At 43.2% G+C, this 26,685-nt stretch overlaps 1 protein-coding gene across 4 annotated transcripts in view; it reads left to right on the forward strand.

Moving 5' to 3' along the window:
* The window catches only part of RASA1 (RAS p21 protein activator 1), a 140,788-nt gene that overhangs the window by 20,551 nt on the left and 93,552 nt on the right, over positions 1-26,685 (forward strand). For 3 of the 4 annotated variants that reach the window (XM_040341806.1, XM_040341813.1, XM_040341820.1), the window contains exons 2-3: positions 19,801-19,953; positions 21,654-21,789. In XM_040341806.1, coding sequence (XP_040197740.1) covers positions 19,801-19,953; positions 21,654-21,789 — 289 coding nt within the window. Of the gene's footprint in view, positions 1-293; positions 399-19,800; positions 19,954-21,653; positions 21,790-26,685 lie in introns of those variants that run through there. The other variant, XM_040341827.1, reaches the window with a different exon arrangement.

The raw sequence follows: 26,685 nt of genomic DNA on the forward strand, positions 1-26,685 counted from the left end.
AATTATCTCTTCTATATGCGAGGGCAAGCTGTCTAGATACTGTATTCTGTACAACTAGTAATTACCTTCACTGGTGTCATTATCTAAAGAAATGTTTTCAGAGTCGGCTCCGAAATGTCTGCCTAATAATCTGTATGGAAGCCCCAGTGTGAGGGGGGGGGCGGGGATTGTCATTGTAACAGCTTTGTAAATTAGATATAAGCTGTGTGTTATACCATTAAAGTGTGTCTTGTTCCAGCAGTAAACGTGACCCATGTGTGGCTTATTGGGTGATTCCAGGAATATCCCTCCTCGTGGAATATTGGGGTGATTTTCTTTATGGAGAGAAGGGAAGACTTTGACGGGGATATCATTTTAATACCGTCACAACACTGTCTTTTAATAAGTCTTCCATTCAGGTAACGGCAAAAGCATGTGCAATAGGAGCATTTATGGTAGTTTTTCTGTAATTTTTTCAGGCACCTAGTGTGTCTGAAAAGTGTGTGCGAAAATGTGTTTAAAAATGCACATAAAAAGCTATAGCACGTGAACAAGCACATCTGAAAACCCTCATGAAGCTGCATGCAGTTTCAAAAACAGAAGTATGAACGTCATTTGCAATGAAGTGCAAATTGTTTTTAACCGCTTAAGGACCGCCTCCTGCACATTTACGTCGGCCGAACGGCACGGCTGGGCACTTGCACGTACAGGTACGTCCTGTGCTAGTGCCCAGCCGGGGTCCTGATCGCCGCTGGAGTCCCGCGATCGGTCCCCGGAGCTAAAGACCGGGGAGAGCTGTGTGTAAACACAGCTTCCCCGTTCTTCACTGTGGCGGCGTCATCGATCCAGGGCTGTGGAGTCGGAGTCGGGGGAAATTTTGGGTACCTGGAGTCTGAGTCGGCAAAAAATGCACCGACTCCGACTCCTACTAAATTTAGATTGGAATAAAAAAAAAAAAAGCAAGTTTAAATGTCCCAATTCACAAAAAGTTATAATTAATGACTTCTCTACTGTAAGAATAAAGACCAATGCATGCAGTGCCTCACGTAACCGCAAAACGAACACGTTAAGTGACCGTGAAGAAGCATGCTTTTCATGTGCTTCACTATATGGCACGCAACGCACAATTAGGAGCTGCAATACTTATACTTTCCATAGTGTTGTGTTCTGCTTTTACAGGGAAAGCATGTTAGAGAACCAGTAAGTGTCCAAATAAAAAAATTCCAACAGGAGTTTTATAAAGCACTAAAAGAAGTTGAAAAGTATGATCGCTCATCAAAACTTACTGTTGAAGAAGCCATCCTTGTTTATCCAGAGATCGTTAGTGATGTGGCCAGAATAGTTACTGCAGTGCCACCCACCCAAGTCAGTGTCGAAAGATTATTTTCAGCCCTAAAAATAATAAAGTCTGACTTTAGAGCCGCTATGAAAGAGGATCTGGCAGAGGCAATTCTCTTCCTTAGAACTCTACATTGAATAGATTTGCATTTGCTAAAACTAGAACTACATTTCAAGATTAATATAAACCATTTCTAGGTTTTACAGATTTTGTTTTTGGTTCATTATAGATAAGCTTTGTTTTTGTCCTAAAACAACCAAATAATGTGGTTTGTATTTTTGAACTGGTAAAGATCCTGTTCCTGATGTTTATGCCTGCTGCTACTATCCAGCCACTTGATTGTTTTCATTGTGTTTGTCTTTTGCTTAAACTGTGCAATACAGTAGACTGTTGGCTTCCCAGCCAGTAGTCCTGTGGTAGGTTGCGTTTCTTTCCCTCAAGGAATGTATAAAATACATTCGCATATTAATACAGAGGAGTCGGAGTCGGGGAGTCGGAAGTACATAAAACTGAGGAGTCGGAACATTTATCTACTGACTCCACAGCCCTGCATCGATCGTGTGATCCCTTTTATAGGGATACACAATTGATGACGTCACACCCACAGCCACACACCCCTACAGTTGGAAACACACATTGGGTCATACATAACCCCTTCAGCGCCCCCTTGTGGTTAACTCCCAAACTGCAATTGTCATTTTCACAGTCACGAAAAAAATCGCTGATCACCGCCATTAGTAGTAAAAAAAACTATCCCCTATTTTGTAAACGCTATAATTTTTGCGCAAACCAACCGATAAACGCTTATTGCGATTTTTTTTTTTTTTTTTTTTTTTTTTTTTTACCAAAAATAGGTAGAAGAATACGTATCCGCCTAAACTGAGGAACATTTTTTTTTTTATATACATTTTTGGTGGATATTTATTTTAGTAAAAAGTATTGCATTTTTTTCAAAATTGTCGCTCTATTTTTGTTTATAGTGCAAAAAATAAAAACCCCAGAGGTGATCAAATACCACCAAAAGAAAGCTCTATTTGTGGGGAAAAAAAGGACGCCAATTTTGTTTGGGAGCCACGTTGGACGACCGTGCAATTGTCAAAGCGACGCAGTGCCGAATCACAAAACCTGGCCTAAAGCTGGCTAGCTGCCTAAAGGTCCGAGTCTTAAGTAGTTAAATTGAAATGTTAGAGCCATTTTCATGTGCGAGTTCTTTTAAGACCAATGTTATCTGATGTATTCTTTATAACACAGCTTCACATTTTTAGGCCATTTAATATACTAGTTATGATGGTGTACTTTGCAGGAAATGTGGTTTTCATATTGATGGTGACAGGATGTGGTTTTATACCGCAAATTACCACGAAGTCATTTCATGTACTCTTCTTTTTACTTTGCACCCACAACTAATGGACCAAGCTTTTAGTGTACCAATCTGATCTGGCCTTTTTTCTTCTTTCCCTTGTTCCATAAGAGATAATGTAATTTAAGATTATTTTTTAAGATTTTTGTTCAAAAAAAAAAATCCTTTATCTCTCTGTTCAAAATAAAATCCTTTGTTTTACAATTGAATACACATCTAATATACAGTGCATTGAAAAAAAGTATTTATACCCCTTGAAATTTTCCACAATTGGACATATTACAACCAAAAGAATTATATTGTATTGGTATTTTATGTGATAGACCAACAAAGTGGCACATAATTGTGAAGTGAAAGGAAGACGATAAAGGATTTTCCAAATTTTTTACAAATATCTGAAAAGTGTGGCAAGCATTTTTATTTAGCCACCTTTATTCTATACCCCTAACTAAAATTTAGTGGAACCAATTGCCTCCAGAAGTCACCTAATTAGTAAAGTGTCCACCTGTGTGTGTGTGTGTGTGTGTGTGTGTGTGTGTGTGTGTGTGTGTGTGTGTGTGTGTGTAATTTATTCTCAATATTAAAACATATTTTCTGTGAACCCCACCAGAAGTTTGTTCGAGAACCTTGGTGAACAAACCGCATCATGAAGGCCAAGGCACACACCAGACAGGGTAGATAAAGTTGTGGAGAAGTTAATAGCAGTGTTGGGTATAATGGAAATATCCCAAGCTTTGAACATTTCACAGAGCACTGTTCCATCCATCATCCGAAAATGGAAAAGGTGGCAGAACTACAAACCTACCAAGACATGGCCGTCCACCTAAACGGACAGGCCTGGAAAGGAGAGCATTAATAAGAGAAGCAGCCAAGAGGCCCATGGTAACTCTGGCCCATTGTAACTCTATAGTAGCTGCAGAGATCTACAGCTCAGGGGGAGGACAGCTGTCTATAGGACAGATATTAGTTGTGCACTCATAAGTCTGGATTTTAAGGAAGAGTGGCAAGAAGAAAGCCATTGTTGAAAGAAAGCAAGAAGTCCTGTTTTGCAATTTGCAGGAAAACATGTGCGGGACACAGCAAACATGTGGAATAAGGTGCTCTGGTCAGATGAGGCCAAAATGTAACCTTTTGGTCTAAAAGGAAAGAGCTATGTGTGGTGGAAAACTAACTGCACATCACCTTGAACACCTCATCCCCACCGTGAAACATGGTGGTGGCAGCATCATGTTGTGGGGATGCTTTTCTTCAGCAGGGACAGGGAAGCTGGTCAGTTGACAGGAAGATGGATGGACCCAAATACAGGGCAATCTTAGATGAAAACCTGTTAGTCTGCAAAAGTCTTAAAACTGGAGCGTAGGTTCTCCTTCCAGCAGAACGACCCTAAACATAAAGCCAGAGCTACAATGAAATGGTTTAGATCCAAGCATATTCATGTGTTAGACTGGCCCTGTTAAAGTCCAGATCTAAATGAGAATCTGTGGCAAGACTTATTGGATGAATGCTTTTACAAGTCGCTGTACGACAAAGATTGCTTGTAGTACAACCCCAATTCCCAAAAAATCTACTTTTCATAAAAACCGAAGGTAATGATTTACAAATCTCATAAACCCATATTTTAATCACAATAGAAAACATATTAAATTGTTTAGAAAATGTACAGTTTTAAGAATTTAATTTTGAAATTGATGGCAGCAACACATCTGTCTCCTTGTTTAAACACGCTGTAAATGTCTGGTAACAAAGTAGACCAGTTTGATTTTGGGAGAGGAATGTTGTTGCATTCTTGCCTTATATAGGATTCAAACTGCTCCACAGTCCTGTGTCGTCTTTGCCATATTTTTTCATTTCGGATGTTTACTGGGTGTTTTTTAGTGAAATCTAAATGGTTGCTTTGGACCAAGCTGGTCCAAATTATTTACTTCACTAACAAATGCAGTATTTGTGTTTGCTGTATAAACTGTTTTTAGCCTCCGCTACATACAGTATAAAGCGCTGTGTTCCAACAGTGGGACAAAAACGTTCTGTCCTGTTCCTAGAACAAGATTGAGTTGGACTGATTGCTACTCGTCCATTCACAGGAAGGTTTTCATTGTGTGAATGAATGAGGCAGAGAGGTGGGCGGGTGATATCATGATCTCTGACTTGGCCAGTCTGACTAATTTATATTCATTCATACAATACCAAGCCCCCTGTGAATGGCTGAGTAGTGCTCAGCACAATTCACGTTTGTTTTGGGAGTGGGACATGAGGACATTCTGTCCCCACAGCTCTTTGGTCTTCACCATAGTGGAGTTTGGAGTGTGACTGTTTGAGGTGGTGTCTTTTATACTGATAACAAGTTCAAACAGGTACCATTAATACAGGTAATGAGTGGAGGACAGAGGAGCCTCTTAAAGAAGATACAGGTCTGTGAGAGACAGAAATCTTTCTTGTTTGTAGGTGACCAAATACATATATTCCACCATAATTTGCAAAGTCTTTCCAAATCAGACAATGTGATATGATGACAATTACAGGCCTCTCTCATCTTTTCAAGTGGGAGAACTTGCACAATCGGTGGCTGACTAAATATTTTTTGCCCCACTGTATATGACTCTAGTTTAAAGCTGTAGTAAGGTCAATTTTTGTTTTTCTAGAATAAGCATGTATACTTTCAAGGTGGCTCCTTCTTCCGCGTGTGCGCCACCAAAGCAAGCCGCTTTGAAGGCTCACTTGTCTGTACTTCTATGGATCAAAGGAGTGCAGTTTGTTTTGTACGCCTGTGATCCTGGACTGATTGATGAAGTCAGCCGGTCCAGGCTCGGACATCATCGGGACCACGGAGTCAGTATCCGCCCACATGCCTAGACCGGCACCTGGCTCGGCCTCTCAGCGAGCCGCTGAGAGCCTGAGCTGGCGGCTCCCTCCACAGATCAGCACTCCAGTTAGCAAGGAGGGGTCAGAGCAGAGAGCTGTGAGAACCAAGTGATCGGCGGCGTTCGATCGCTCAGGTCAGAGTGTTGGAGGCTCAGCGGGACAGATGCAGCATCGGTATGAGGAAAAAGAAAATCTTTATTTTGAAGTAAAAAAAAAAAAAGTTGTCATCTCTAGTACCACTTTAAATTGGTGAACTTATTTTTTTGTTTGAGTTCTATAGTCACAGCATACACTTCAATAAAAATTTCTAACACCAGCAGTGAAATAAAGCATCTGAATACATGTCACAGAATTCAAGGAAGTAAGTGTGTGAGGATCTCAACAAAGAAAGGTGGAAATATCAAGGTCATTCAGATTAATTTGTTTGCTGAAAATGAAATAATGTGAAAATGAATCTTTAAAAAAATAAAATTTCCTAAACCAGATGGATTTAACCACTTAAGCCCCGGACCAATATGCAGCCTAAAGACCCAAGGTGTTTTTACAGTTCGGGACTGCGTCGCTTTAACAGACAATTGCGCGGTCGTGCGACGTGGCTCCCAAACAAAATTGGCGTCCTTTTTTCCCCACAAATAGAGCTTTCTTTTGGTGGTATTTGATCACATCTGCGGTTTTTAGTTTTTGCGCTATAAACAAAAATAGAGCGACAATTTTGAAAAAAAAGCAATATTTTTTACTTTTTGCTGTAATAAATATCCCCCAAAAACATATATAAAAACATTTTTTTTCCTCAGTTTAGGCCGATACGTATTCTTCTACCTATTTTTAGTAAAAAAAATCGCAATAAGCGTTTATCGATTGGTTTGCGCAAAATTTATAGTGTTTACAAAATAGGGGATAGTTTTATTGCATTTATATTCTTTTTTTTTTTTTTTACTACTAATGGCGGCGATCAGCAATTTTTTTCGTGACTGCGACATTATGGCGGACACTTCGAAAATTTTGACACATTTTTGGGACCATTGTCATTTTCACAGCAAAAAATGCATTTAAATTGCATTCTTTATTGTGAAAATGACAGTTGCAGTTTGGGAGTTAAACACAGGGGGCGCTGTAGGAGTTAGGGTGCACCTAGTGTGTGTTTACAACTGTTTGGGGGTGTGGCTGTAGGAATGACGTCATCGATCGTGTCTTCCCTATACTGTAAAGGGAATGACGCGATCGATGCGCCGCCATAGTGAAGGACGGGGAAGCCGTGTTTACACACGGCTCTCCCCGTTCTTCAGCTCCGGGGAGCGATCGCGACGGAGCGGCTATAAACAAATAGCCGCGCCGTGGTCCCGGATCGCTCCCCGAGCGGACCCGACCTCCGCATGTAGCGGGGGGGGTCCCGATCGGACCCCCCACTCGCTAATAGGCGAGGACGTACGTGTACGCCCATGTGCCTGTACGTGCCATATTGTGGACGTATATGTACATGCGGGGGTCGGGAACTGGTTAATATTAAGGACAGACACAGGAACAAACATTTTAAATACGTGAGATATATCTATCTATATCTATCTATATTCTTTTTTTTTTTTTTTTGCAAGGAGCTGCTAAAAAAAAAAAAAACATTCTAATTTTGCTAGTTTTGCTTGCATATGGTGATAAAACGCCATAAGCTGGTTTCTATCTTAATTTTAACTACTACGTATATCCTGTTTTTTTTGTAAATGTGTACAGTGAGGGGGTTTCCTGAGGATATTGAGTTCATGCTTTTCTTTCTTTTAATTGCCGAATGCTGCTCAAATATACCACTGTCACCAATCAAGTAAAAGGTCTGCTTAATCTCAGTATTTAACTTGTGCTGCTTCAAAATAATTAGATAATTGAAACATTGCTGAGGATGTGGCTTCAAAAGTATGTTCGTAAAAAGAAAAGCTTAGTTCCTTATTTTTGAAGTTTGCTTAGCTTGAAAGATCACATTATGATTACAAATGTTTAGGCTGTGTACTTCTTATGCTTTCTGCTCAAAAAGTGGTTCACAGGCCTAGCCTCAGACAAGACCACAGAAAAATCTGTTTTGTTTAGGCATTGGTTGCCCAACTTGTATTCCAGGGAGGAATTCCACAAACCTAAACCATGTACTTGGTTGTTGGTAATTCCTAAAGATATGTTTATGGATCTTTTCTAAAGCTCGATTCACACTAATGCGTTTTTGATGCATTTTGCAGAAATGCAGGGACATTTTTTTAAATGGGTCCTATGGAACATGTTTATATCAATGCATTTTTGTGCCTCTGCGTTTTTGGAAATGGTCAGGGAATTTTTTTCCCCGCAAAATGCAGCGTTTTGCATGTAATAAAGTTCAATGGACCCGCATCCAAAAGCAAGTACCACAATTTTTTGCCGCAATTTGCGTATTTTTTTTTTTTTTTTTTTACACTGTAGGGAAGGGGGCCGGCCGCCGCCTTCTTAACCAACCGATAAATCGTCGGCTGGCTTCCAGCTGAAATGTAAAAAAAAATTGTGAAGGAAAACAGCGTGCCCCCCCCCCCCCATCCATACGAGGCCATTGGGTCTAGTATGGATTCGGAGGGGACCCCCCACACCAAAATAAAAGAAAATGGCTTGAGGGTCCCCCCAAAATTCATACCAAACCCTTATCCGAGCATGCAGGTCGAGAAATGGAGGGGACGAGCGAGCACCCCCCCTTCCTGAACCGTACCAGGCCGCATGCCCTCAACATGGGTGCATTGGCGCAGGGGGGGCTCTGCGCCCCCCCACCCCAAAGCACCTTGCCCCCACATTGATGGAGACTAGGGCCTCTTCCCAACAACCCTTGCCCGATTGTTGTCAGGGCTGTGGGCGGGGGGCTTATCGGAATCCCGGCCCCCCACCCTATGTGAATGAGTGTGGGGTACATTAACACCAAAAAAAGTAGTGTAGTGTTAAATATTTTTTGACAAGTATTTTATTAAAAATATCATCTCCGGTCTTCCTCCATCTTCTCCCACATCTTCATCCTCCGGTCTTCTCCTTCTCCTGCTGCTTTTTCTTCTGCTCTTCTGTCTTCTTTGTCCGATGTTCTTCTTACTCTGCCGCCGCTCCCGCCAATGCTAAATCACCCATTCCCCCCCTCCCATGTTGTGAGCATGCGGCCTGGTATGGTTCAGGAGGCAAAAATAAAAGAACAAAAGCTGGACAGCCTCACTCCAAATTTTTCTTTAAAAGAGATGTCTTTATTTTCAACTGTGCATACAGTCACTGCAAGCCCACAAAAATCAGTATGGCCAACGCGTTTCGCACTGGCGTCAGTGCTTAGTCATGGCTAACAAGGTTCACACTACAAATGAAATATATACTCAAAACATACAATCATGTGATAAAAAGCCCTGCCTACAGCAGGGAGGAATCAATTGAGTTAATCAAGCAGTAAATCAAACAGCAATTAAAACAGCTGAAGTATGGGTCAAACCTCCCTCAAGTGTGTCCCTTTGTAAAAAGGGAGAAAACGTGAAAAACACATATTAATTTGTGAAAAACACATATTGATTTGTGAAAGACCTGTGTGTATCTAAATAAAAATCAAAATAAAGATAAGAATGGAATTAGAAATACCCATGAAATTACTTATGAAGTTTCTCAAAATCAGACCACAACATATATGTATGGGTATAGTCTCAATTAGAAAATAGAAAATAATAATGAAAAATCTCTTTTATGTGTATACATGTATATATATATAAGATCTCTCGTCCGTGATCATTTAGTGACTCAAAATACATAAGTTATTAGAGTAAACTAATTAGTGAAGCCAAAATGGACCTGAAGAAAGACTGTGGAATAAGAAGATCAAATAATAAATTGGTGGGAGAATCTTTTTGGCCTGGCATCAGCACCAAGGGTTTTCACCAAGTTACTTTCCCCAATTCTAGCCTTGCTGAGGCAACGAGGGATTGCAATCATGGGCTATCTGGACGACCTCCTCCTGAGAGCATTTCCGTCTCAGAATTGGAGGAGAATGTGGCGATTGCCAGTCAGACTCTTCGAGTTTGGTTGGGTACTAAATCTCCAGAAGTCAGTATTTGTGCCGACTCAATGCCTGGAGTACTTGGAATTGATTCTGGACTCCTCAGCGGCGAGAGTTTTTCTCCCTTCGAACAAATTGCAGACTCTTTAGGCTGCGGTGAAGATCTTGGAATCCCGCAGGTGGTCGTCGCTGTGCTTTTGCGTGCGAGTTCTGTGTCTCATGGTGGCCTCCTTTGAGGCGGTACGTATGCTCAATTCCACACCCGAGTCCTGCAAAAGGAGATCCTGTCAAAATGGGACAAATCTCTGTTGTCTCTGGATTGTCAAATCCAGGTGAGCCGCCTAGCCTGGGAATCCCTGATCTGGTGGTGGAGGTCTCTGGCCCTTCAGGCCAGGAAGTCATTCCTTCCTTTTCACTGGACGGTGATTAAGACGGACTCCAGCCTGACCGGTTGGGGGGGGGGGGCGGGGTGTTTGGGGCGTACAGTCGAAACAGGGTCACTGGACGCAGGATGAATTCCGCCTGCCGATCAATGTGCTAGAACTTTGGGCGATCAGGCGGTGCCTCTCCACACGGTCAGAGGCTGCAGGGATGCCCAGTCAGGATCCAGTCGGACAACGCCACGGTTGTGGCGTATGTCAATCATCACAGAGGAAGAAGAAGCTCGGCTGCAGCATTGGAGGTCGCTCACATCCTGCGGTGGGCAGAACGGAGCGTGCCGGCTCTGTCGGCCGTATGCATTTCCGGGCGTAGAAATACGGCAAACGGACTACCTAAGTCGTCGGATGCTGGACCAAGGAGAATGGTCGCTGCACCCGGATGTGTTTCGACTCCTTTGCCTGAGATGGGGCACGCCAGATGTGGATCTTCTGGCTTCTCGATTCAATCGGAAGGTATTGAGGTTTGTGTCCAGGTCCAAAATTCCCTGGGCGGACGCAACAGATGCGTTGGTGGCTTCGTGGGGGCAGTATTGGCTCATTTATGCCTTTCCCCCATAAAAACGCCTCCCTCGTCTGCTTCGCAGAGTGGAGACCGAAGGGATTCCGGTGATTCCAGATTGGCCTCGGCGTCCCTTGTATGCCGACTTAGGATGGCTGGTGGTGGATGTTCCTTGGTCTCGTCGGCCACCATTTCTCGGTGGATCAGACGGATCGTGGTCCAGGCTTGTCTTAAAATGGCGGGCGCCTCCCTTTCCTCTCACAACGCATTCGACCAGGGCGATTGGTGCCTCCTGGGCTTTCCGACATCAGGCGTCTGTTTCCCAGGTGTGTAAGGCGGCAACTTGGTCCTCTGTTCACGCTTACACTAAATTTAACAAGGTTGATGGAGTGCATCTGCAGATGCTTCCTGCTGCCATAATTCTATTTTCTATTTTTGGAGAACTTTTGCGCAAACCGATCAAATACGCTTATTGCGATTTATTCTTTTACCAAAAATGTGTAGAACAATACATATCGGCCTAAACTGAGAAAAAACATTATGGCCCGGATTCACGTAGCACTTACGCCGGCGTATCTCGAGATACGCCGCGTAAGTGTAAATGTGCGCCGTGCCCACAGAACTAGATGCGCCTGAAAATAGGCTTCCTACGCCGTCGTATCGTGGGCGCATATTTACGCTGGCCGCAAGGGGCGCTCCCATTGATTTACGATTCGAATATGCAAATGAGTGAGATACGCCGATTCACGAACGTACTTGCGCCAGGCGCATTAATATACGCGGTTTACATAAGGCTTACGTCCGGCGTATAGTTATTCCCCATCTATGAGGCGCAACTCATGCAAAGGTATGGACCAGGGAACAGCCGTCGTATTTTACGTTGTTTACGTAGTAGTACGTGAATAGGGCTGGGCGTAGGTTACGTTCACGTCGTAGGCAGTGATCCGGCGTATCTTAGGGGGTAGTTCCGATGTGATTGAGAGCATGCGCACTGGGATGCGTCCACGGGACTGCGCATGCGCCGTTCGTTCGGCCCATCATTTGCATGGGGTCACGCTTCATTTAAATGGATCACACCCACCTACTTTGAATTAGGCTGGCTTACGCCAGCCTCTATTTACACAAATAGAGCTTTCTTCTGATGGTATTTAATCGCCACTGACTTTTTCTTTTTTTTTTTTTTTTTTTAGTAAACAAAAAAAAACTTAAAATCCTGTTCTCTGAAGTTCATTGACGGACACAGCTACTTATTCTTGACCTCAGGGTTATATACCTTCTTATGATGAGAGGACTAGGCAGAATCATTTAACACATGAAAAACAGCAAAGCTGAACAGTACCGCCCAGGGGGCGGTCCCACTGGTAATAACCCCTCACACTACATTCAGCAGCTCAGTTCGTCAAAAAGCAGTATAAACATAAATAGGAGGGGTGGGTGCTGTGTCTGTCAATGAACTTCAGAGAAAAGGATTTTACGGTGAGGACTGTGTTTCTATGTGACAGTGGGTGAAAGGAATGGAAGGAGAGCAATGGAAAGGCAATTGAATACAACTGCGAGGGCCAGTGTTAATGTGAACTTCAATTTTTGCCCTGCGTGGACATAGTGGAGGTGCACTTTAATGCAGATCTATACAAAGTATACAAGACCAATATGTAATAAAAGTATGCATGTTTGACATGTATTTTTAACTAGTACCTTAGAATGTGTTTACATCCATCTGCTTTATAATAGTAGGGGAGGCAGCAATGTAAGGCACGTAGGTAATTCTACTGCAATGCACAGTGTTGCTGGTAATTTTTTTTTTTTTTTTTTTTTTTTTTTTTTTTACGCATTTGCATTCTGGGCTGATTGTTCACAAAACAATAAACTATAGTGGAGAAATGTGAGGTCTAGAATGCCAATATTCACAAAATGACCAACATTTTTGCAGATAAAAACATTTTATACATAAGAATTTCATCTGCTGATTTGATTTCCTAAAGCTCTGCTTTAAGATCAATCATTTTGTTTTTTTGGTGTAGCGACTTTCTCGGTGCGTTGTGTTTGCTTTGGCATTATGTTTTTCATTCACATAGAAAATAAGAAATCTAACTCTACCAACTGTCATTTTGGACTTGATACATGGGCAGAAATGTTCAGCTTGTGTGTCATTTCCTTCAGGCACTTCCAGTTTCACTGACACAGAGATTGCAGCCAGCATTGACACTAGTTTTACTTAACAAGGCAGCTAGGTTGCCAATTTACCCCAACAATCAGACATCAGAGTTTATTTTTCTGCTTCTATTTTTCAGTGGAAATGTATAAACCCTGACATTTTTAAAACTTTTGTTTCAGTTAATACAGTTGTTTTTTTAACATATTTGCCTTTACGTGGTTGCTTTGTTTTTTATATGCATTTCATATTCAGGGCTGTAGATCCTTCCTCCAGTGTCTGTCTGTGTATCAGCAGATTTGAATAACATCACAGGGAAGCCTAACATGGAACATTGGGGAGAGAATATAAGAGCAGAGCCAGGTGAAATGAAATCAAAAACTGGCAACATCCCAATTATGGAACAAATGCATGTATGCAATATAGCAGCTTGTACAGCCTGCAGCAACAATAGTGTGGTGGCAATGATCAGCGGGCTCATAGAGCTGCTGCACCATTGCCTCTACATTGCAGATGCTCCCCTTCTCCTATATAAGCAAGCTGTGTCTAAACACTCCTTATTCCCTGTAACCGAGATAGGTGGTGGGGTTAAGCTAACCCAAATTTTGGGTTATCCCTAGAACAGTAATAGAGGGGTAATCTTTTAAATGGGACCCTAGTTCTGGTGACCTGGGGTTCCCAGGGGATTTCCTGAATTTGCAGGGATATACTATCACTTCCTGTTTTGACTATAGGGCAGCAATTGTAGGCCGTTTATAAAAGGCAGAGGTGGTGCAACAAAGTACTAGTGATGTATTGTAGTGTGTGTGGTTTTTTTTTTTTTTTTTTTTGCTTGATTTGCAAAAGCAGTTGCAAATTACTACAGTTTTCGTTTTTTATTTTATTTATTTTTAAGTTTTAAAGTGGTTGTAAACCTTGTTACACCACTTTTTTACTTTTTTTTTTTTCTGGCTCTTCCTCTTCAAGGGCCCAACGGGGGCAAGCATATGGGCACGCTCCTAAGTCCTGCTGCTACATCCATTGTTGCAGACAGCAGGACTCGACCCTGCCCTGCATGTCTCTGGATTTGAATTTGATTGACAGTAGCAGAAGCCATTGGCTCCCACTGCTATTGGTCTATCCAATGAGGACCCAAAGCAGGGGTTGGAGCTGCTGTGCTCATCGTTTGAACGATCGGGCTCAGGTAAGAAAGAGGGACTGCTGCAGTACAGAAGGATTTTCACATTAATGCATAAAGTTGAAAAACCATGAGACTTTACAGCTCCTTTTTAAATAAAAATAGTTTTGAGGCATATCTGTGATTCCATACTTTTTTTCCGGGAGTTGTACATCCTGCCAGTTAAGAAAAAGGGGGAATTTGGGACTTTGAGTGAGATGTGTGTTAGACAAAAACAAATAAATTGCACGATAAAGAGTTTATTCATATAAATACACATGGGACATAGCAGATATGATGAGCTGATGGACATATAATAGACAAATGGGAAAATTCCATTATTGCACATGATACATAAAATCAAAGAAAAGGGTATAATATAAACGCATGATTGAATAAAATAAATGTATTATATGTTGGTTTGGAACATATACCTAATTTAAAGTCCCAAAATCCCATCCCCCCCTTTATAGTACATCCTGCCAGTTGGGTCAATTGAATGATTCTTCACAATAAAGAAAAATGGTTCTGCGTCCTGCGAAAGTGATATATAAAATACAGAGACCTTATTTAAATTGACCTCTAAGCTGCTGCAACTACAAATTGTGTTCCCACAATGGTAAGTGCTGATTAAAAAAATGTGTATTTCCGCGGCTTAAAGCCGAGTTCCTCCCAATAGGGCAGTAGGAGTGGGGGGGGCTCGTGCATGTGCAGTAGGGTTCCCGGCCTGAAGCTGAGAAGACACACTGCCGGGTACCCTTACCTGTAATGGCGGCGGCAGCACCCAGCAGCTGATGGCATCATCGACTGTGGGTGCCGACATCGCTGGACTCCAGGACAGGTAAGTGTCCGTTTTATTGAAAGCCAGCAGCTGCAGTATGTGTATATGCAGTATGCGGAACACCACTTTAAAACAGAATGCCTAATTATATGACCAGCCTCTGGTATTAAGTGAACATAATCATTAGTGGTGCACCAAAATTTTGTCCGACAGTTGTGTTTTTGATAGACGGCCGAAAGAAAAAAAGCAGCGTGTTTAAGTAGGAGACCGTACGCAAATGTGTCCTCAGCTTGAAGGGGTTAAACCGGTGGGATACCTGTGGCCAGTACCCTTTTATTTTATTTTTATTTTTTTCAGACAGCGGTTGGCTTTTTCATAATAACAACCGATGCGGCTAAAAAACGCTCTACTGTTTTTCCTAAAGGAGCTGGAGGGGATGCCCCTTCCGCCGCCCTTTCCGGGCTTCCTGTCCCGCTGGGAGACCCGAGCCATCATTCGGCGATTTTTTTTTTTTTAATAAATAGGGGGGAAAAAAGCGCCGCTGTCCCCGTGTGCTCGCACAGCAAGCAAACCGCATACATAATTTGCACCTGCAAATGTAAACTGTGTTCAAATCGCACATGTGAGGTAGCGCCACGATTGTCGGAGTGAGAGCAATAATTCTAGCAAACGACCTCCTCTGTAACTAACCTGGTAAACGTAAAATAAAATGTGAAGCGTCGCCTATGGAGATTTTACAGGCTTAGGACAACAATCCTTCTATAGGTATGACGAACATCTGGTCCCACCCATAAAGTATGGCTCCTAGATGCATGTGCCGACCTCAGCTGGCTGTATCTCCATACACTCCACTGTACATATAGAAAGATAACATCTGCATATAGTTTTCTAATCGATTAGTTGGCCGATTATCGTTTTAATTAATCGGATAAAAGCCTTAAAAAAATTTTTTTTTTACATTTTTATGGGCCAATTTGTTGTTGGGCAGATTACAAAACACAAATTGCCGCAAAAACACATTAAATGCTTTTCTGCAGCTTCTCCATTGAAGTATATTGAACCAAATAAAAAAATTAGCACCATTTTGCGTTTAAGTCCTTGCCCTTTCCAAATACGCAGCAGCTGAAAAAAATCATGGATGTGAACGTGTCCTATAGGAAACAATGTAAATGAACTGTAGTGTGTTTCTGCAAAAAAAACACCAAAACACAGAGGTGTGACCCCAGGCCTGACATGTTTAGTAACATATTGGGGTTAAAAAAACAAAAATAAGTACAAAAAGAGCAAATAATCGCTACTGTAAGGGGTTCATTTTTTTACCGTGGGACAGTGAAATAATATTTACAGTAGCGATTTGCTTTTTTGTACTATAAAGGGCTAATTTTATTTTTTTTAACCCCATTATGTTACTGGCCGATTAATCGATTATGAAAATTGTAATCTATTATGAAATCGATTAGTTGTTTCGGCCCTAGTGTAGTATGTTCTCACAATTGCATAATACTGAGCCACTTGTGAGGCTAAAATATACTTTATACTTTAATGATGCTTCACAGATTTGGGTATGCTCAAATCTATGAATTACTGAATAGCCAAATATTGAGGTTGATTTACTAAAACTGGAGCGTGCAAAATCTGGTGACGGCTTCTAGGTTTTATTATCAAAGCTTAATTGAACAAGCTGAAGTCAGAAGCTTATTGGCTACCATGCACAGCTGCACCAGATTCTGAGTGCTCTAGTCTTAGTAAATCTCCCCATTGTGTCATTGTTTGTTTGTTTGTTCCCCCAAATCAATAAATTTCATCTAAATTATTCTGATTGGTCTGGACATGAAATCTGATCCTAGGGAAATAGATTTATATGATCTTTGAAGTGTCACTAAATCCAAATCATTATAAAGAAAAACTATCAATAAATGCAGTATTGTATGCTGTTCATACGCACTGTCACTATAATATATGCAATTAGCTGACCTCCAGCTGTTGCATAACCAAGTCCCATGAGGCATGACACCCAGAGGCATGATGGGACTTGTAGTTTTGCAAACAGTTGTAGGTCCGCTAATTGCATATCCCTAGAATATATGATTTGTGTTATGTATTCTGCAAAACACCTGGTTGATCCTGCTGTTTTATCTCTGCCTTCCGTCTCCAATTAATTTGCACTTGGAATGGCAACTCTCCACATGCTCAATTTTCAGTGAGTTTCTATGCTGAGCATTTCCACCCTATCACATCTGAGCAGCAGCCCATGTGACTATACAGTCACAACATTTGGGTGTATACAAAGCTGTAAATCCCTCCCTCTTCCATGCCCACTAACCAGCTAAACACAATAGGGGGAGGATGTTGCATGTAGATTGGAGGATTCACCTCCCTCTTATTCGAAGACAAAGCCTGGAGGGGAGTGACCGACCCAAATCTGCCCACAGCATGTGATTTCCAAATAAAGATTTGATTTCAAGTATAATTTTGTATTTTAAAACTGTTTTGATGACATTTATTTTTACTCTGTATACCAAAGGCTGTGTGTGTTGTTTTTTTTTTTTTTTATATATTATGTGACCAGCAGCAGAGAACTAGAAGCTCTTCCAACTTATGTTTCTCTGCAGACAGGCAGGAAAAGATCTGGGTCATGTGACAGCTGTAGATCGATTCGAAAATTGGTACTAAGTGTATTACTTTAGTATTTCATTAGGTGTGTAGCACATTGAACAATCTTGTAACTATAATTTTTCTTCCAGACAATTTTTGTAGGATAATGAAAAGCTTGTGTGGCCTCAACCAATCAGATTGTAAATTATGCTTGCTCATGATACTGTACCTGTTGACCACCGGCAGGTGGTGGGTAGATCGCACGCGAGACCCTGCCGACCCTAAAGTGCTTGCCCCCCCCCCCCCCCGAGTCGCATGAGCACAGAAGCGATTAGTTCATGCGCTGGGAAGCAGCAGGTCCTCTGCCTAGGATTCACTGTCGGCTTTGACAGCGCTCGGGCAAGTTTGGGCTCTTGTAACCCCCCCCCCCCCGTATGCAATGAACTGGTCCCCTGTCTGCCCTCTTACAGTTCATTTAAGGCATGGGTGACATCATATGACAACTGACGAGCGGAGGGCTGGGTGGGGATCAGTGCACCAGAACAAATGGACCTACCACAGCAGCTACCCTGCTCTGCATCAAGAAACCACTTATGGGGCCCCCCTGACCCGCAGGAATTCCTGACCCCCAGTAGCATACCATGCTCTCCTGATGCTCCAGTTCCATACCCTCCAGACCCCTCTGTAGTGGGCCCTCCTGACACCCCCCCTTGGTATCATGCCCTCCACACCAACTTGTAGTGTGCCCTCCTGACCCCCATGTGCTTTGCCCTCCAGACCTCTTCTGCCCCCCCCTCCCCTTACCCCTCTGTACTGTGCCTTCCTAAAACCCCCCCCCCCCCCCCCTTACACTGCATTGCTGACTCCCTGTCCTTTGGCACTTTGTTCTTTGCCCTGTTGATGCCCTGTCATCTTCCCTACTAATCCCTGTACGTTGCTCCACATCCTACTGATCTCTGTACGCTGCATAACATCTTACTGACCTCTGTACACTGCCCTTCCCCCTACTGGCCTCTTGGGGCTTGCTAGTTGACTTAGTAAAAAGGGCGTGGCACTTTGCACTTTCCATGTTGTCATAGTAGATCTCCACCTCTCAAAGATCGCCTACCCCGGCGAGTGTAACACTCCTGGGCAAGTTAAGCAAACATGTATTCATGGTAGTTACGAAGTTGTTGGGCGTATAAAATTTACTTTTGTGAGATACCAGTTACAGTATATGTTGTGGGTTTGAAATATATAACTACTTAAAGCGGAGGTTCACCGGTACAATATACCTTTTCCCCTTAGCTTCCTGCTCGTTTTGTCTAGGGGAATCGGCTAGTTGTTTTAAAATATGAGCTGTACTTACCGTTTACGAGATGCATCTTCTCCGCCGCTTCCGGGTATGGGCTGCGGGACTGGACGTTCCTATTTTGATTGACAGTCTTCCGAGAGGCTTCCGACGGTCGCATCCATCGCGTCACGATTTTCCGAAAGAAGCCGAAGGTCGGTGCGCAGGCGCAGTGTAGAGCCGCACCGACGTTCGGCTTCTTTCGGCTACTAGTGACGCGATGGATGCCACCGTCGGAAGCCTCTCGGAAGACTGTCAATCAAGAAGGAACGCCCGCTCCCGAAGACCCATACCCGGAAGCCGACGGAGAAGATGCATCTCGAAAACGGTAAGTACAGCTCATATTTTAAAACAAATAGCTGATTCCCCAAGACCAAACGAGCATGAAGCTAAGGGGATTGTTTAAAAAAATATATTAATGGGTGAACTCCCCGCTTTAAGTATTATTGAGGCTTTTTCCATATCTTCTCACCACAAACAGACGGTTACACCAGAAGTCTGCACGTCTGCTTTGCTGCACAATGTAGTGTATTTCCCAGAATCCAGGCCTTGCCTCTTCCTAATTACTACACAGTAGTATTGACGGAGGGGTTGGAGCCGTAGTTAAATTTTTTTTTTTTTTTTTTCAGAGCTGTCCTGGCCAAGATTAGGAGAGGAAAGCTACCATAAGGCCCCATTCACACCTGAGCGTAGCGTTTTTGAGCGTTTTATCCGGCGTTTTGTCACATGTATTCGCGTGTTTGCATACAGCGTTGTCCGACGGTTTTGAACTTTTTTATTTTAGCCAATAGGAAATATGATCATCTTTCATCATTTGTTGCTATGTTTTTAGATTTTTTTTTTTTTTATCTTATCTTCTTTTATCTTCAGATTAAAGCGACAAAGCGCCCATAGAAACGCTCGTTGTCGCGCTAGACGATTGAATCGAGTGTTTCCATTCATTTCTATGGGAATACAAACGTTCAAAAACGCCCAAATCGGCCCAATTCAAGTGACCAAAAAGGGTCCAGAACTTGTTTGAGCTTCAGGCGTTCGGCTTCAAGTGTTTTTTGGAGTGGAGATGTGAACCATCTCCATTGAGAATAATGGATTTTTTCCCCTCTAGCGTTTTGGAGCTTCGGGCTACAAAACGCCCAGGTGTGAATGGGGCCCTAAGGGTCTCTAGAGGTACCTGCTGTTTTGCCGTTTGATTTTTCTTTTGAAATGGGCAGGGGGCGTATGCACAAGTCTTGCCTTTTTGTTTTTCTGTTTTAACTTTTCAGTGTAAATAATATAACCCCTCTGCTTTGTTTCAGATGGTATCATGGCAAACTGGATAGAATGATTGCGGAGGAAAGACTGCACCAAGCTGGAAGGACTGGAAGCTATCTGATCAGGGAGAGTGATCGTAGGCCGGGATCTTTTGTCCTTTCCTTTCTTAGTAAAACAAATGTAGTCACACATTTTAGGTAAGTCATATATTAACCCTAAATAAAGAAATGCTTTTTTATTTTTTTGGCTGTTGCTTTCTTTTTTCCATGTTAAGCTGTGAAATGAATGAATAAGACATATTTTGTTATAGAGTTTAAAGTGATTGTAAAGTAAAATTTTTTATTTTATTTTCCTATAAAAAAAAAAGTTATTTACCTGCTCTGCTGTTGCATTGGATGGGCACAGAGCAGCCCAGATTCTCCCCTCGGGTCCCTTTTCTGTGATCCTGGCCCTTCCCTCTTGTTCAGTGCCCCCACAGCAAGCAGCTTGCTATGGGGACATCCGAGCCGAGTCACAGCTTTGTGTGTCCATTTCGGACACAAAGCCCCCGCCCCCTCTCTCCCCTGATTGGCTAGCTGACTGAGGGCAGCGGCAGCCAATGGTGGCGGCGCTGCTGTTTCTCAGCCAATTGGGAGGGAGAATCTCAGATAGTTGAGACACTCCTGGACATCACTGAACAGAGGTGGATCTCAGGTAAGTTTGAGGGTGGCTGCTGTACACAAGGCTTTTTATCGTAATGCTTAGAATGCATTAAGATAAAAAAAATCTTCTGCCTTTTACAACCCCTTTAATTACAGAATGCATGCAGTTCTTTGTCAGTGGTGGATGCTGTTTAAGGCCCCTTTTACACGGGCGGCTGTTCTGCCGCTATTAAAAGCATGTTTTGTTATTTTGAAATTCCGCGTTTACATGCGGCTGTGTTTTAGCTGCGTTGGAACATTCTTGCCATTTCTGATGTGCTTCCTGTTTTCCTTTACTTGCTGCCGGTAGATAACTTGATCTATCCTCAGCTAAAAGCTGACTTATATCCATCCGCGTGAAAGGGGCCTAAGTCGGCTTTTAGCTAAATTGCCAATAGATGGAGTTATTTACCACACTTAAAGCGGAGTTCCACCCTAAAGTGGAACTTCTGCTCATCGGCTTCCTCCCCCCTTACGGTGCCACAATTGGCACTTTTTAGGGGGGAGGGGGTGCAGATGCCTGTATAATACTTGCACCCACTTACGGGGAGAGATATCCGCAGAATCCTGCCCCCCCTTCCCTGTGTTCTGGGAAACGCACAGTTCCCCGAATACAGCGGGCACCAGTGAAAATGCGCAGCGCGACTCGTGCATGCGCAGTAGGAAACCAGGCAGTGAAGCTGCAATGCTTCACTCCCTGGTTACCTCACGGAGGATGGCGCCGGGGGGAGCTGAGAGACGATCGATTGCTCGTCTTCAGCTGCCAAAAATTGCGGGCACCCTGGGACAGATAAGTGTCCATTTATTAAAAGTCAGCAGCTGCAGCATTTGTAGCTGCTGGCTTTTAATGTTTTTTTGTTTAGGTGGACCTCAGCTTTAAACTCGCACATAACCGCAGGTAATCGCAGTGTACTATTTCTCCGGTGGATAGCAGCGGCAGTGAGGAAAGAAAAACAGGAAGCACATCAGAAATGGCAAGAATGTTCCACCGCAGCTAAACACAGCCCCATGTAAACACACACAAGTGCTGCTAATCGTAATGTACAACTGCAAGTGTCTGGAGTCGTGGAATTTCAAAATGACAAAACATGCGGCAGGACAGCCGTCTGTGTGAAAGAGGCCATATACTTTAGCATTAGGTGCATGGTTATGCCAGATAAGGAAGAGTATATTCCCAAATATATTTCATTAAATATTTATTTCATTTACTTTTTTAGGATTATAGCAATGTGTGGTGACTTCTACATTGGAGGCAGACGGTTTTCTTCACTTTCAGATCTTATAGGATATTACAGTCATGTGTCATGTTTATTGAAAGAGGAGAAGCTCTTGTTTCCTGTGGCACCACCGGAGGTAACTAATATAAGATGCGGTGTAAAGCCATTTTCCACAAATACTGTTAGCCTCCAGCACAAAACCACTGATTTTTTGAACAAATGTCACAGTATACAGCATTTATAACCAAATGCATTGCTGGTGACTATGAATTTAGAATATCTGTAAAGTAACAACCTTAAGAAAAATGGGATAGCCAGGGGCGTTGCTAGATCTTCAAAAGATCTAGGACTAGTGCCCATAGCGGCGATCACCAACCTTTTTGCAGGCGGGGGCACGCGAGTGGTAAGCCATTTTTTAGCAAGGCACCATGGTTGATATGGTATCGGGGTGATTAAAGCGCAATATTTCTATTACAATGTAATAGTGGTTCAACTAGCCATAATGCAAAATGAGTGGGAGCCCCGAGTGTGTCTCTTGCCACGGTCACCTGGTGCAGCTTGTTACTTTCCAACTTTCGCCTGGCACTAGATGTGGATGATCACCTGCCACTATTTGTGGATTGTCACTTGCCATGCCAGCCAGTTCCACTAAATGTGTATTGGTGACAGGCTGACAGCACTGGTCTATTTAGCTCTGAGGGCAAGAGAGCGGTGATGCGGGGTGGGCAGTGAGATGCCATCTCGCCGCACCTCAAAGATTGAAGAGGCCTGTGCTGTGAGGGTAGAAGAGCGGTGATGCGGGCGGAGAGAGATTATGTAATTTCTGCTCGTCTGCCCACTCGCTTTTCTCATCCGCCTGCCCAGCCCTCTCAGGCAGCCCGCCTGCCAGCCACAGCCTGGCTGCGAGGAGGGCAGGGCCCACTGATTAGGCAGGGACCCCTGCAGCAAGAGACTGGGCCCCAGATTTGGGGCTATAGCCTCAATAGCCACCCTCTAACGACGCCACTGGGGATAGCTTCCCATCAGCCTCAGTCGGTTCACACAGGGGCAACACGACTTCCAGCACGACTTTGGGAGGCAACTTGGACAGGACTTGAGTATGAATCATCAGGCAACTTCAAGTCGCCTCCAGGACAGGAGGCTTTCCAGTGGCCAATCAAACAACAATCGGCTCTGTGGGAGGAAGGGGTTTGCCTGGGAAATGTATGTTATCTTCCTGTATTGTTGCTTCAGTTAAGACAAAGATCAGACTTCTGAGGCAACTTCCATTGAAATTTATGGGTACAAGTTGCCTACAAGTCGGATTAAAGTAGTACAGGAACCTTTTCAGAATTTGGAGCGACTTCAGTAGTGTATATTAAGACGGCTCCATTCACTTCCATTGAGTTTCTCAACCGCGCGACTTGGGACGACTTCGGGAGAGTTCAAGTCGGATCCCAGGTCGCCCCTGTGTGAACCAGCTCTCACTGAACAGTGCTCACACACCATTCTTCCTATTTATATAAATACAATTCCAACTCTTGGGGCCCCGTCACACATAAATGGGCAGCTGCTGCACAGTAAACCGACAGCTGTTTTTACGACAGCTGTCCGTTCTAGCTTCAGTGAACCCAGCTGTAGGGGCATTGTGGTGTGTGTGTGTGTGTGTGTGTGTGTGTGTTTCAGCGCATCACACAGCTACTTTTTTTTTACTTTCTTTTTCTCTAAACAAGCTTTATTTGACGTGCACAAAAGACACTTCATGTCAATGTACAGCAGCGCGTTTCTGTACGTCATTGCATTAGTGTAAATCCCCTCTTAATGACACTTCCTTTTAGTTTGGGAAGTAAGGTAGTGGCAAAATTTGGTATTTGTTTATGGCAGACTTGGAATACAGATACCGTTTAACATTGTAGACCATTTATTCCTTTTCTGTCCATTGAGGGACACTGGGAATCTTTTAACTTTTGGCTTATACTGCCACATACAGAAAGCTTGGATACTGGAAAATAACACTTTGAGTTCAGGTTTCCAGCACAGACACCTCAGCCTAGTATTTGGAGTACCACATCTGGTCCATGCTAGACTGGGAGTTGTGGGGATTATACTGGAAGTGACCTTCGGGCATTGGGCTTACAATAGGGTGCTTTCCAGACTGTTCTGGTGAAAGCCGTGCAGTCATTTCCAGGTCCCAAATTGTTATCTTGAAGAATAACTTGATTAGAAAGTCGATCTGCCCAAGCATCAGGAGATGCTTTTGGTTGTGGACCGGGTTGTGGACGGGTTAGTATTGGCACCCTGACCGTTTTGTGGCTATTGGACATGTCTACTTGCTACCTAATATATCCCACCGACTTTCAGATGCCATTGTAATGAGATAATCAATGTTGTTCACTTTATTTACCTGTCTTATCTTAATGTTATGGCTGATTGGTGTGTATCCACCTCAGTAAACTTACTGTACACCATAGTACTAGTACACCTCGGTATACAGTAAACAAACTGTCCAATGCAGTAATCTCCACAGTGCCAGCTATCATCCCCAGAATACCAAATGTACTAAATGTAGGACTCTACCCTTGAATATGCCCTGACCCAAAAGGCAGAACTAGCCATCTGACTGTTATCAGAATTGTTCTAAAAGAAAAGTTATAGCAGCAAAATCATTGATGCAAGCCTAAATGCTGTACTGAAAACCACAGGGAATGTTCTACAATAAAAAGGAGTAAAATAAATAAATGGCAGATGTCATATGGAAGAAAATATAGCTGCAACTCCTAGGAGGATGTTTTTTTCCTATTACCTTTTGAAGATGCATTGAATAGGACTCTTTTCTAGATGGGCGATTCAGAATTTAATATTTTTATTTTTGTACCACAATTTCTCAGCTCTGGTTGCGTTTCTGCAATCACATTTTTAAGCACTCCAGTACATCTGGTGTATTTCATACCCCTTGGAATTTTTCAAATTTTGTCATGTTACAACCAAAAATGTAAATTATTGGGATTTTATGTGATAGACCAACACAAAGTGGCACGTAATTGTGAAGTGGAAGGAAAATGATAAATGGTTTTAATTTTTTTTTTTTTTCTACAACTATGTGAAAAGTGTGGCTTTCATTTGCATTCGGCCCCCTTTACTGTGATACCCTTAACTAAAATCTAGTGGAACCAATTGTCTTAAGGAAGTCGCCCAATTAGTAAATAGAGTCCACCTGTGTGTAATTTAATCTTGGTATAAATACAGCTGTTCTCTGAAGCCCTTGGAGGTTCATTAGTGAACCTTAGTGAGCAAACGGCATCATGAAGGCCAAGGAATGCACCAGACAGTTCAGGGATAAAGTTGTGGAGAGGTTTTTAAAGCAGAGTAAAGTTGTAAAAAAATATCTCAAGCTTTGAACATCTCAAGGGGCACTGTTCAATCCATCATCTGAAAATAAAGAGTATGGCACAACTGCAAACCTACCAAGACATGGCCGTCCACCTAAACTGTCAGGCCAGGCAAAAAGAGCATTAACCACTTCAGCCCCAGAAGAATTGGCTGCCCAATGACTAGTCCAGTTTCTCTTCCGTTCATGGACGGCCACAGCAGCATTGACCTTGGGGTCATATACCTTCCTTCTAGGAGAGACTAGGCAGAAATAAACAGCACTTTAAGTGTTAAAAACACTTCTCTCAGTACAGCACCTCCCAGAGGGCATGTCCCCCGGGTACATCCCACTCTCTCTGGAACATCCAGCCTCAGTTTTAATCTGCCTAGCGTCAGGAGAAGCATTTTTGGATCCTGGGATCTACTATCAACTGCCGACTGGGTGACAGGCTGGATCTTGATCCTTGTAGTCCCCCCATGTTCGGCCATTGAGCGTGTGCCGGCCTTTAGCTATGCCGTCCACGACATGCCCCGTTGCTTCAGGGGTGACCGGTGAACTACATGTTCCAGGGCACACATATGACCGGTCTCTATGGCCGTGTCACAGTGTGCCGGGCCCACAGCCATGCCGCAAGCGGACGTTGGATCTGTCTGGAATGCCTCCAGCCAGTGATCGCATGACGGGTAAGTTTTTTTCCCCTGCCTTAGCAGGGTGGTTTCGGCTGGTGCATTCCTGGGGAGGTCGATTGAGGGTGCGCCCTGCTTTCCTCTCTCCCTTCCTCTCACTCCTTCCCCGTTTCTGGGTGGTGGCCGTGAGGTGGGGGGCCCGCTTGGGGGGCTCAGTCTGACCTGGGGGCTGTGGCTGCTGTGGGTGCTATTTTGCTGTTTTTTAATACTTTTGTATGTGTGCGGGGGGGGTCCCGTGGGCCTAATAGGTTGCCGTCTTTCACTGGGGCATCACTGTGCACGTGTTTGAAAAAAAACGCAGTTTTGGCACCATTTTGCCGGTGCCGGCTGTTTATGGTGCAGTTGTAATCAGGGCTGTGGAGTCGAGGAGTCTGAGTCGGGGGAAATTTTGGGTACCTGGAGTCGGCAAACAATGCACCGACTCCGACTCTGACTCCTCCTAAATCTAGATTGGAATAAAAAAAAAAAAAAAGCAAGTTTAAATGTCCCAATTCACAAAAAGTTATAATTAATGACTTCTCTACTGTAAGAATAAAGACCAATGCATGCAGTGCCTCACGTAATCGCAAAACGAACACGTTAAGTGACCGTGAAGAAGCATGCTTTTCATGTGCTTCACTATATGGCACGCAACGCACAATTAGGAGCTGCAATACTTATACTTTCCATAGTGTTGTGTTCTGCTTTTACAGGGAACGCATGTTAGAGAACCAGTAAGTGTCCAAATAAAAAAATTCCAACAGGAGTTTTATAAAGCACTAAAAGAAGTTGAAAAGTATGATCGCTCATCAAAACTTACTGTTGAAGCCATCCTTGTTTATCCAGAGATCGTTAGTGATGTGGCCAGAATAGTTACTGCAGTGCCACCCACCCAAGTCAGTGTCGAAAGATTATTTTCAGCCCTAAAAATAATAAAGTCTGACTTTAGAGCCTCTATGAAAGAGGATCTGGCAGAGGCAATTCTCTTCCTTAGAACTCTACATTGAATTGATTTGCA

Source organism: Rana temporaria, chromosome 1 (genome assembly GCF_905171775.1).
Source record: "Rana temporaria chromosome 1, aRanTem1.1, whole genome shotgun sequence".
In the NCBI taxonomy this organism is placed as follows: domain Eukaryota; kingdom Metazoa; phylum Chordata; class Amphibia; order Anura; family Ranidae; genus Rana; species Rana temporaria.